The following is a 12,957-nucleotide window of genomic DNA, read 5'->3' as shown; positions in this document are numbered from 1 at the left end:
TAACTCCTGGGTGATCTACTGTATGAGGCGCAAGTGTTTCACTGATACAGGAAAATATCTGAAACTCAAAAACAGTGCACAAGAGCAGTGCAGAAGATGACAAACTCAATCCACAATTATAGTCAGAGTGCAGGTAATGTCAGAGCAATATCGAATGTTATTACCCAGGGATTAACATTTGAACCTGAAATTTGGAATGAGAAAAGAAATCCTTAGAGAATATTTCAAACAATTCATATTGTGAGCCCTAAAGAGAATGTTTCTGGGAAGGGTCTAGCTATTATTTCCCAATCATATGTATGTCACGTGAAAATGATTGAAATATCCCCTCTTACTGGAACCTCATGCTATTTGAATAATTTAAAAATATTGGAACCATCTTGCAAAAGAAAAACTTTTTACACAGAACTTCTAATCAATGCATGCACCAACAGTAACTGAAAAAACTATAAACCGATTGCTAAAGCATTTAAACGTATTATTTCTCCTAAGGGAGAAATTCAAAATGTATGTGTTGAAAAGCGCTGCAGTCAATTTTAATTTTAAATACATGCTACATGAGGATGTAGCAGTTTTTGTAATCTTTCAATTAAGCTTTAAAAACTGATCAAGAAACACAAAGCATTTAATGGTATTTAATTGGAGATAATAAATATTGCTTGTCATATATTTAATACTAAATTTATAGAAAACAATTTCCACTTGAGAAATTATCTTATAACAGCTTACAAACAATAGAAAATAAAATATTGAAATCAAATATTTAATAACATTTTAAGAACTAGTAATTTTTAATTTAGCAATTTAGTTTTTTAGCAATCTAGACACTGATGTGAATCATGAATTTTAATGAGAGTAATTCCATGATTCAGTACTGTTACTGATCTTTTAGAAATGCATATCACCATATAGTTCCATGTATTAATAAGAATATGAAGAAATGTATTTGCCTCGGCTTGCATTCATGCAAGTTTTGATTTTTTTACCAACACTAAAATCCTCATCACACAATTCAGGAACATTGAGACCTGACTTCAGATTTCTCCATCTGCTAATTAAAGAGCTAAAGAGCTTTTTTTTTAGAGTTCTTTGAACTTTAAAAAGCTGTCACTAGACTCACAAGCTTTGGTGCTTCCATGCATTTTATATCAGATGTACTTTTAAATTCACTAGCTTGGTTTATTCCCATAGCAACAGTTTTCCCAGGAAAAAGCACTCTGCTCAAAGCCTTGCTTAATCAGATTAATTCAACACGCATGGCTGGTATAGTTTTATAATACCGCTGTTCAAAAAGACAAATTTAAATTCTACACTGCACTACTGTACTGGTGGGGGAAAAAACTACGCTGCAGTGAAGAAATTTGTGTCGTGATGTCATGTATTGTCACACAGCTTTGTTAAGTGCCTTGGGGCAACCGTGTTGCGAAAGGCGCTATATAAAAATGAATTGAATTGAAATTGGAATTGAATTGAAAGTTGTCTTCGAGCTCAAATCGCCTGTTTATTTCAGGACGAGATCGAGTATTTGCATCTGCTGTATAGTAACTTCCATCCTTTCTTCCAATTCAGGGTCGTGGGGAAACTGCTGATCATCCCAGCAAGCAAGGGACGCAAGGTGGGGTACACCCATGATTGGACAAAAGTCTAACGCAGGGCAGACACACAAACACAAGTACGCAAATACTCACACTTAGGGCCAGTTTTCCTAGACTCCAATTAATGTACCAGTGTGTCTTTGGACTGTGGCAGAAAACCCACACGAACGGGGCGAAAACATACAAACTCCACGCAGATAGCACCCCAGGAACTGAACCCAGGGCCGCTTCTTACAAAATGCAGACGCTCCCTGCAGGCCGCTCCAGCGCGAGCTGCCACGTCACCCGGTGCTCGTCACTGAGTGATTCGGAAACAGCAAAGATGGCTGCGTCCATCCGAGAGAAACAGACAGGTTCGTAAACTGCATACTTTGTCGGAGGGACTGCGGGAACACGGGCTTTTATTTTGTCGAGCTGTTGAGATTGTGAGCTATACTTGGCTGCTGGGCCGTTAGATAGCTCAGAACTCGCTCTGTCTTTTGAACAAACGTCTCTGTCTGGGTCATAACAGTTCTCGGCTTTGCCAGATAAGCTTGTCACTTTCGTTTCTTAATATTTTATTAATTGCGTGAATCAAACAAATTGGCGACAGTAAATTCTGCAACACAGAACTATGTTATTTTCTCTATCAACAGCTTTAATTGCACGTTTTGCACAGCTGGAAAAAATAGCCAACTAAAAATATTAAATGTTACGTTTTCGGCTCTACGTCCCAAAGAATCCTTCAATCTCCAGATCTTGTCTTTAGTTACGAATTTGATTCCTCAGTGATCATTACTATTTGCCGTATCGTTTCGGGCGATAGGTGGGTTTTCAACTAGGAGATTAAAGAGAATGTCAGAGTCCCATTCAAATTATTACTGAAGTCAAAACTGTCAGTAATAAATTCACCTGACGTGTTTAAAGTGGACTTATTACCATATTTTAGATGTCTTATAATAGGCTTTTTATCGATGTTTAAGCCTTTAGTTCGACGGGTTAACTAGCACGATGCGTTATTAGTTGGTGTTGGAGCAAAAGCGTGTAATTAAGTCTGTATCCACTCTGACGAATTAGCTCGAAGGCGTTCTTAGTTGTCATTTTTTTTTATTTTGGGGAAAATAATAAGTACGACATAGGAAAACTAATCTAAACTTCATTTCAGTAGGAATCTGCATGTCACCAGAGAGGAAGGGAGAATTCGCTATATGGTGGAGTTGTGGCTAGAGAAAGTGGGCGGGTTGGGCTTTCAGTCCTAGGTGGGCAGACTAAGAGTACTCCAGTGAAATGAGTAGATATATTCATGGATGCAAATGTGCATTACTCTCTTAACCAAAATGACTTAACATTAACTTAAACGTGGACTGTGGGTCGTATTAAAAGAAAAGATCTGTATAGTTGGTCCCAGTCTAATAAAGAGTTCATTACCATTCATAAAGTTTAACTGTTATTAGATTTCATAAATATTGCATTGCAGATGCATAATGCCTGCTTGTAGGTATTTGACCTATTTTATTGTTTTGTCTTGGGCAGCTGCTTTGAGGCGGATGCTCAACTTTAATGCTCCTCCTTTGAAAAACAGCGCTGCTGAGCCGGTATGGAAGGTGAGCAGAATGTAGTAGTTATTGGCGGTGATTGCACAGCAGTGTATGACTGCTGCTGCGGACCCACATGTATACAGGGCTGAGAATGAGGTCGTGTCTGTGCTCCGGCCCTGCAGGTGCTCATCTACGACAGGTTTGGTCAGGATATCATCTCACCTCTGCTGTCAGTCAAAGAGCTCAGAGACATGGGGATCACACTGCACCTGTAAGTCGAAGCTTAAAGCACCCTCATTTAACAGGCAAAAAGTGTTTGGTGACTCATGTTTTTGTTCAGAAACCTCGTTGTCTGTGGCATTGCAGGCGTTGGTGTGACACTGAAGTGGTTAGCTAGAGACATTCTGACTTCTTTTTTCATTGGTCTTTACTTATGTCTTGTTACAAATAGGGTTTTTTTGAAAAATAGGAAATATCAGAAAGTGACCGAGCAGATCGATATTTAAAATAAATAATCATAACCCCCAATTTGTTTGAGTTCTGCCAAGAAAATACTTGAGTGTTGGGTATAATTAGAGGCACATGAGTACTTTGTGTTCTGGCACAACCTATGTGAAAAAAGTGATAATTCAGGCACACTTAGTTTAAACAAATGTTTGGTGTGTGTATTGTCATTGTTAATAAACAACACACAAGTTACATTATTTACAAATGTACACACGAGGCATCCCAGGTGGTTATACACATCCTAACCATCCAGAAAAACACCAGACTGCTACCAAATATTTGACTGCTGTGTAAGGCCTACAACGCCAAGAGAACAGGGGAGCTGTCTTCTTAAACCAAACAGAATATGACCTGCAGTTGACTCTCTCTCAGCAATCCCCGATGCCACAAAATGAATGGGATCCTATCTCGCTATTCACAAAATGCACCCAATAACCAGGAGAGGCGTTTTTAAACCGAGGGGTTATTTACACATGAAATCAAAGTTCCCTAAAAATCACAGAAACATGCTCTCTAACCAAGGTCCAAATACTGAGCTCCAGTCTGGTCTCTCCGGCTGATCTAGAAAAGGAGCTCCTGCCTCTCATCTTCTTTTTCCCTCTTTACTCTACCCCCATCTTCTCCTATACCTGCCTTTTTTAAGCTGTCTGACACCTAACCATTTACCCAGAACTTAACTAAGGTAAACCAAAGTAAACTTTACAATTGCTTTGATCACTGAATCTGGGACACAAACATCTCAGCAAACATCCCCTTCCTTTGAAGCTGGAAATGTTGACAATACCCAAGAGTTACCCATTGTATCTATATTCACTCCATAACGTTTTTTTTTATTTTTGTAACCGTGACTTTATATCATGTAATGAGAATAATTAGATTTCCCATCTAATCATCATTTACTGTTTAATACCGAGTTGATCGTTACATTGGTTAAAAATTGGGTTAGGAAATAACTTTTAAGCACATGTGAATGTCGTTCTTTAGCCTCCTGCATTCAGATCGAGACCCAATTCCTGACGTTCCTGCGATTTATTTTGTCATGCCCACTGAGGAGAACGTTGACAGAATATGTCAGGTAATGAAAATAGTGTCCTGTAACATGCTCTACAAAATTGTTTCTAACTTTAGTAACTCTGCACAGAACCCATTCTACAGTATATGAATCTACAGTAGGTATTGATGTCCTTTTTTCAGGATTTAAGGAACCAACTCTATGAGTCTTACTACTTGAACTTCATTTCTGCAATATCAAGAAGTAAATTAGAAGATATTGCGGGTGCTGCCCTGGGGGCTAATGCTGTAAGCCAAGTTACAAAGGTAGGGAAATGCTACTATTTATAATGGCTAAAAATCAGGAAACTGAGCATCGATTTAAGCTTCATTTTTGATTGCAAAAATCTATAGGCAAGTCATTGTTTTTGCAGGTGTTTGATCAGTATTTGAACTTCATTACACTGGAAGATGACATGTTTGTACTTTGCAACCAGAATAAAGAGCTCATCTCCTACCATGGTAAGTTTCCTAGTGTCATCTGGTCCCTGTTTTATTGTGTCATGTAAAGAGTTATTCATAATACGGGCATAAAAAGATGTTCAATTTGAATGTTTGTTCATATAATTTTTAAATGGTTTGTTTTGTTCTCAAGATGTACATTTCTGTGGAACAGTCTTAATTTGCATTTTGACTACCTTTCATTTGGTGTTTTACCTTCTTCATGCAGAACCACGATTCTATAATCTTTTACTGAAATGTTAGTTATTTTAAGACGTAAGACTCAGATTTGATTAGTAAATGCTTACAAATGAATAAAATGTTGCGTAATAAGTTAGTGTTGTAATGCCCAAATATCTAATTTGAGTCACCAAAATAGAATGACGTTGCATCTTTACAAAATACCTTGAAATGTTTTTGTACTGTATATTAAGGTCTGCCACATTCACTGATGATTTAATTGCTTTAGAAGTCTGTTTCAAAATAAGAAGTTGCTCGACAATACCATGACAGATGTGCTCCTTTTATAAATGACATGGCTCATTTTGTGCTCATGAATCTGTTTTACCTTTAACAGCCATTAACAAGCCAGACATCATGGACACGGAAATGGATGCCATAATGGACACAATAGTTGACAGTCTTTTCTGTTTCTTTGTGACACTGGGTGAGCTCAGTTCAGTAATTCTTTTTGACATGTCTACACCGCTTAATGAACCTCCATTCCATTTTCCAAAAGCTACGAACTTGCATTCGTATCCAGTCATGCTTAACAGATCATATAGTTTGGGAGTTTTTTTGTAGCCAATTCCGAATGGATCTTAAAATTGATTTCTTGCGTCTGTAACAAATTGACTATGACAGTTTCAGAAGCAAAACAAATAAACTAACCCTGTTAAACCCATGATTACGAAGTTACTCTTCTCAGTTGTAAGTAAGCACCATCTCCCCTTTAAGAGTACTGAATTCATATGTAACATGTCATTGTTAAATTTGCCTCGGATAAGGAATTGAAAGCATTGTGTAATAAATGGGTATGATGTTGCCAGCCTATGTTTTTTGCAAATTTTTAGTGCAAGTGTTTTTCTTTTTAATAATGTTCTCAGTTCTGGTTAAGTAAATGACCTCTTTAGAGGATCTTACTTTGTAAGCTAGATGGCAGCAGTTCCCCAGTTTATCTGTTATTTAATTGGTAAAGGATCTGTATTTTCTAAGTACATTAGAAACCAGAGTGTTGACAGCCTTTGCTGGGATTAGACAAACGCTTATTAAGAATTTGCGGAGTTGTGGCTGAAAAGTTGTCTGCGGAGATCAGGGTCCTTTGAGGCACTAATCCAGCTGGTTTTCAAGGTCTGTACGTAGTCAGCAGTTTAAAACGAGGAAAATGAGTTTGAATTCCAAGCTGAGATTTCAGTTTGTCTGATTCGTTATTTCCCTCATGTTGATAAGTTTTAAAAGACTTGCAGAGACCCAGAATACTGTTGCCTTCGTGATCTGGAGTTCAGAAATACAGCATTCAAAACTGTGATTGGTGCAAGCTCAGTTATCGTTGAAATGGTGTGGAGCATTGTAAACTGACTGTCAGGCGTTTGTTAAGATGCAATTTTATTGCTTCCAGTTACAGAGAGTCACCAAATGCCAAAAGCAAGGACTTTGTGAAGGGCAGTGTGAGCAGCCGAATGGCAGCTTCACTCGTTTAACCGATTCTCCATGCACGTCCAGTGTGTGGGGGTCGTCTGCCAGGAAAGTTATGCTGTTAGCAAAAGGAGGCAGAGAACCAACACGTATAATAAAACACAGCTGAAAGATTGTCTTACACCTAATAATGTTAACTCCCAAGTATAGCATATGTGACTTATTCTGTGCTCAGTCAAAACTTTCAATGCTGCTACTGTTAAGGGGGGAAGTTTGATCCAGAACAAAAAATCAGATATAATTCTTCAAGTCTTGGCCAGAGACTTGCTGTACATTTCACTTTGTTCCGTATTTTATCTTGGGTTTCACCATCTCAAGTGTGAAGCTGGATACAACCATTCTTCTGATCTTAAGTAATTTAAAGTAATTAAGTCAGCAGGAGAGTGTAATAACATATTACACATGTATAGGTGATGTCATTCTGACAGTAAATGACAGAGCCTCCAAGTAGTTTTATTTAAAAAACATATTTAAAGTAGTCATTTTTATCAGGCTGTCTAAATTGTGGTAGCAGGGAAAATTGAATCTCATTAAAAGTGAATCTTAACCTGTTGGATACTGAATCTTTGCAGAAATGTAAAGGAAGTGGCGTATTAGGTACTATATGTGAATACGTTTCAGATGCTAAATGTCACAAAATGTCCAAACATAGAGTTTTATGTTAAAGTGTCTTGAGCAGTCCAGGATTTCTCAAGAAGCCGCAAACAATAACTTGGTGAGTTAGATCCGTGTTATGTCAAAACTATTAGTTTCATATTTGTGACTGTCTATTGTATCTATCAGGTGCTGTCCCAATAATAAGATGTCCACGGGGAAATGCAGCAGAAATGGTAGCTGTGGTAAGAGTCCACCTTGTATTATTATTGCAGTGGATATTTAGTGTTTCACGGTTGCACAGCAGTATAAGCTAGTGGCCTATCCAGTTGTTTTTTGTTCTGTTTGTCAGTATTTATTGGCCGCCTGGGCTATTCAGATTGAAAATGACTGTTAATAATTGTAGATCTGGAAGCCTACATAAAAAGTAAATAGAAGTGTATCCTGAGTTTGAAACACTATAGCCTTGTGATTCAAATAGAGAAAGTGTGGACTGAAATTGTAAAATTGCACTGACAGACTATAGGGTACTCAAGGACAGATTGCATGTTATAATTTTTTTGATAAAGGCACGTCTTGCCTATTGCATTGTTACTAGACTAGGATGCAGAAGGTAATGTGCAACATATTTTCGCATTTTCATGTTTTGCTTGTAGTGGCAAATAGTTCTAACTGCTGTTCAAAAGAATGGCTCTTTGTTTGAAAAGCTGTTTTAACTGCGGGCTTAGATTTGTGTTAAAAACATTCAGAGTTAATGAGGTGTTTTGACATCTGACAACTCTCAAAAAGCTGATGGACGTAAAATCATAAAATATGAGTTGCGTCAAGGTAAAATAAAAGAGACTGATCCAGGTGCTGGAGGCTAGTTAAAGAATTAAACTTGGGAAGGAAGTTAACAAGATGGGATTTCAAAGGAAAAGAACTGTGAAGTACAAAAATATAAATCTGTGTCGAAGCGGCGCAGCTGCACATTGGCAGCAGCCTTTTACAGCAGCTCACTGGGGCTGCAGTGCTGAAAGAAAAGATTTGTCTTTTCAAAATGGAAAGTTCTAGATATCTGAAATAACAGAAAAATAACCCATCATTTAAGCTGTATTATTCTCTTCCTAAATCATAAATTTCATATTCACAACCACTTTAACATGAAAAACATACACAATCGAGCTCATTGTATTGTTTTTTTTTAGGCTTTTTTTTGCCCGTTACAATCAGTTTTTTTTTCTGATTTGATTTCCGAGTAATCTATTTTGGTTTATCTTTATATGTATTAACTGGGGCACATCTAATTGGATTTTTACAAGTGAAAAGAGATTGACAGTTGTAATCTTTGTTAGTTTCATGCGATCAAGTAATTGGCACCAAAGAGAGATTTGAAGAACCGCCTTCACAAACTCGACATTCATTAATTAAGAAATCTAAATTGTCATAGCATGCTTAACCAAAATGCCGCTTTTCAACGCAGCAATAGATGCATTCTCATTAAAAAGTAGTGTAGAATTATGGCAATTTGGCTTTTTTACTTTAACTGTAAGGGCCGAATGGTTTACGTATCATTTCACTTTACTCTTTTTTTTTTTAAGAAACTGGACAAGAAACTTCGTGAAAACCTGAGAGATGCCCGCAACAGCCTGTTTACTGGAGACACAATGGGAGCTGGACAATTCAGGTATTCTTTTTTTTAATCTTCTCCTTAGTTTGAGACACATGCACTGCCTTGATTATTGACTGCTTTAAACATTACACATACGTGGAGACCTTTTTATATATATATATTTGTTTGTTTTTCCAGTATATCCACGTATTGCGTTTACTACAATGCTGCTGGCTGAAGACTTTGATTTAATATTTTTTTCTGCCCCTCAGCTTTCAAAGACCATTATTTGTCCTTGCTGATCGAAATCTCGATTTGGCAACGCCGCTCCACCACACTTGGACATATCAAGCCCTCATACACGACGTTCTGGTAAGAATGTGACACGCACGTTCACGACACCCTGCAAAGAGCAAATGTTTCATGTATCCTCCGATGGGAAATGACTCAGGGTCACTCCCATGGATGTCGGTGACGGTGACCAGTTATTTGCGAATTCTTACTGGCCCTGGACTGTGCAAGTGTATTGCTTGTTAATAATGACAAAACCTCACAGACGGTTTTTATTTTTTGTATTTGCGTTGTAGGAGCAGCTAGACTGAGCCCTCGATTTGGGTGATAAAGCCAATAAGTCTTGATATTAGAATTTTAAGAGAATGTTGACTAATTTAAGTTCTTCATTAGTTGTTAAAATGGATTAAAAATGTAGTTCATAATTTTGATTTAATATCCTAATTCTCACATAAATCCATTGCTTAAAAATACGTCGTATTGCATAATGCATCAGTTCTAAGTTCCAAGGATATACCACAATGAAACCCATGTGTCTTTTACTGAACCATTTAGTCATTTATTTTCTAGTATTATATAAGCAGAAATATGAAAATATTTTTTGTTCATGAAATCTCCTTAAATTACAGCCATATGTGTTTACTAGGAGATGAAGACAAATCAACTTTTGTTATTTTATTTTTTCTTTAATCTAACTTTCTATCTGGAGACAGGCTAATTCATAAAATATATTAGTCACTTTTGCCACTTCTGTGTCACAGCTGGAGTTGCAGGCAGTAACCAGAACAAATTATTTCCATCTTTAGTCTCGGCTACAGTCAAGCACTTTCATCTGAAGTGCATTTTGTTGCAGCAGGTTGAAGAAGGGTGCCATCTGGAAGTGAATTTTATCTAGTAGATTATATAGTACGTCCTCTGAGCAAGCACGAAAAATGCTTTGTAATGTTTACATTCCCATCTGCAATTAAAACCATTCTAACAAAGCTGCAGATTTGTAAGCAAGACCAGAGCAAAAGCCTTGTGAGTCACTGGCGGCTTTAGCAATGTTTTGAAGTGTCTGTTTCCTTCTTTCCTATGCCTTGTGCAGGGGAAAAAAAAAGTAATTTAGTTTCTGCGACGGACAACAGGAGGAATTTAACCATCTGGTGCTGGACCGAGGCAGCATCAGTCTGAATTTAAGATTGTGGAGTGGTTTAGATTTTTTTTCTGGATGAAATCATCCAGGTGACTGAAGACTGGATCACGTTATCAAGGGAGTGGGGGGAGGTGGGAGGTTCTGTGGCTCAACCAGTAAAAGAACTGGTCTGACAACAGGCTACGTTCTGTGATGCAGACATTGTGAGCTTGATGCTGGGTCGTGTTGCCAGCCAACTGTGACCAGGATTCCCCAGTTGATGGCGTGCAGCTATCTTGGTCCTCTGGGGGTAAGGACAGTCGCCAGGAACGACTCGGCTCTCAGCAAAACAGTGATCACTCTGACTCCCCAGGCCCCTGCAGGCCATCGCTGTCATCAGGGAAGACCACCAGTGCTGAACCTCCCACCCACTTCTGTATTATTATTCTTATTATTATAATAATTATTTTACAGTTGCATCTTAAAGCATGTTACAGTAGGTGTAAAAAAAGATTACCATAGATTTGAGTATCATCAGCACAGAAATGCTAATGCTAACATAACTCAGTTCCTGTGATTTTAATTTCTGCCCAAGTGGGAACATGTAGATCTGGAGTAGCAGGGAGCCCAATATCTAGCCTTGGGGAACACCAGACCTAACGAACCCAGAGCCCATTTTCTGAACTAAACAGGAGAGTTCAATAACTGGAGACTGCTGCCATAAGAAGTTACTTTGGATGGGCAGTATCTGTGCTGTGTAATTGTCTGAAACCAGATTGAAAGGGTTCGAAGAGGTTATTTGCAATGAGGTGATGGGTAAATTGTATTGCAACGGGAAATTTGAACATTTTTGCCAGAGCCTATTTTTTTTTTAAGGCACAGGTCTAACTGAAGTCATTTTAGAGGCTGTTGGTACCACTCCAGTGCTCAAGGAATTATTTACTGTATGATGTTGAGGACAGTAGGACAGAGGGCTGGGAAACAGGACTGAACTAAAACGGAAGGAATGGGATCTAGCAGACAGGTGGTGGGTTTCACATATGATAGCAGTTGACTAAGGCATGCAGTGTCATGTTGAGAGAAATAAGAAAGCGGAGAACCAGTAAAAACAGGCATGCAGGAAGGAGGTGTAGTAGTGGCAAGTGTGGTGCAGAGACTGTGATGCCAGATATCGTCAGTCTCCGTTGTAAAAACCTCTAAAACAGTGTTGATTAATTGCAAATTCAAAATTAAAAAATCAGGAGTCTGGGGTCTCGCCTTCCCTGAACCGCTACTAGTATTTATTGCTATAATGATGTCATCCAGACTGTCTTATAGTTTGCAGTGCCTGGCAACATCATTTAACACAGACGCACTGAAGTCTGGTTCCACAGTTTGGACTAAGTGCAAGGCTTAAGCCAGGCCAGTATCAAAAAAGAAAAACCTCATTTAACTCTTCAGTGAAGGGAATTCTTCTCATTTTAAAATAAGAACAGATTAGATGTGAAAGTGAGAGTTTTCCTTCTGTTTTTGTACCCCATGCAGATTGCTTCCTTTTTAACACTAAAAAAAACGTCTTTATCCGAGTGAGAGATTTTAGAAAACTGTGAAAAGATCACGTCTCTGTGTACAAAATACAGAATTGTAAAGGAGTTTCTGATTTTTGCTGGCACTGAACTATTAACTCTTCTCACAGGCTAGTATGTGATGAAGTGAAAAGGATCTTGTAAGCCTGCCTGATCCTTGCAGTCATTATATTCCTTTCATGCTCCATGCACATTGCCTGTCACAACATCTTCTGAAGTGCAGAGATACCCGTTTCTGTTCAAGTCATTCCACAGTGGCTCTCATCATTCAGTCTGGAGGTTGGCCTAACAGCTCTTAAATTTGTTCTGCACTGTTTAAATGCCCATCTGTTTTGGCCTGGAAACAACCTTCTGTCTCAGAAGAAGTGCATAACAGCTAAGAGAACTTTTGCATTCCATTGCAATTAATGGCGTTTTATGTATGGTCCTCTGGTAGAATGACAGAGATTGTCGTAAGAGCGAATAGTATGCCGATGAAACAATGACAAACCATTTATTTCATTCCCCCCCCAGATATTGGTTATTTTTTCTGTAACCAATTTTACTTTCATCAGAATTCAGGGACCTTGAGTGTGCAAGTTATTGTTCTCCTGCCAGAATAAGAAGAGAGTGTTCTTCCTAGCCATGCTCGTACAGACAGGAAATTCCTGCCTTTTCTCCAGATGTCACTCCTTCACTGAGCAGCACATCAGCACGTAGCTACTTCATACATCACCGTGAAGACACTTAAGCAATTGTTTTGGCCAAAAATCTAGACTGCAATCTCCTGTGTTCTTTAATTGATCTTTTGGCCACATTTTGCAGCAAGATGGTTCTTTTGATTCACACACTGTCCAGGGCAGAGTTTGATCTGGTCGCATGGGAATTTCATCTTCGTTCTGGAGCCTTACCTTTCTTTAGGATTTGTCTTTGCGACCCAGGTGATGACCAGATCGCTTTCTGAAAACATGATATTCAGAATTTCAAAACGCATGCAATCTTGTTTCCATCTGCTTTT

At 38.3% G+C, this 12,957-nt stretch overlaps 1 protein-coding gene across 1 annotated transcript in view; it reads left to right on the top strand.

Annotated features, from left to right (window-relative positions):
* Positions 1–1,817: 1,817 nt before the first annotated feature.
* The window catches only part of scfd1 (sec1 family domain containing 1), a 43,167-nt gene continuing 32,027 nt past the window's right edge, over positions 1,818–12,957 (top strand). The window contains exons 1-10 of the mRNA XM_088647665.1: positions 1,818–1,948; positions 3,108–3,178; positions 3,295–3,383; positions 4,604–4,694; positions 4,814–4,936; positions 5,044–5,131; positions 5,688–5,777; positions 7,589–7,644; positions 8,980–9,065; positions 9,263–9,362. Coding sequence (XP_088503791.1) covers positions 1,834–1,948; positions 3,108–3,178; positions 3,295–3,383; positions 4,604–4,694; positions 4,814–4,936; positions 5,044–5,131; positions 5,688–5,777; positions 7,589–7,644; positions 8,980–9,065; positions 9,263–9,362 — 909 coding nt within the window. The 5' untranslated portion in view covers positions 1,818–1,833. The remainder of the gene's footprint in view (positions 1,949–3,107; positions 3,179–3,294; positions 3,384–4,603; positions 4,695–4,813; positions 4,937–5,043; positions 5,132–5,687; positions 5,778–7,588; positions 7,645–8,979; positions 9,066–9,262; positions 9,363–12,957) is intronic.

Source organism: Lepisosteus platostomus, chromosome 10 (genome assembly GCF_059453375.1).
Source record: "Lepisosteus platostomus isolate fLepPlt1 chromosome 10, fLepPlt1.hap1, whole genome shotgun sequence".
NCBI lineage: Eukaryota > Metazoa > Chordata > Actinopteri > Semionotiformes > Lepisosteidae > Lepisosteus > Lepisosteus platostomus.
This window is presented reverse-complemented; position numbering and strand designations above follow the sequence as displayed.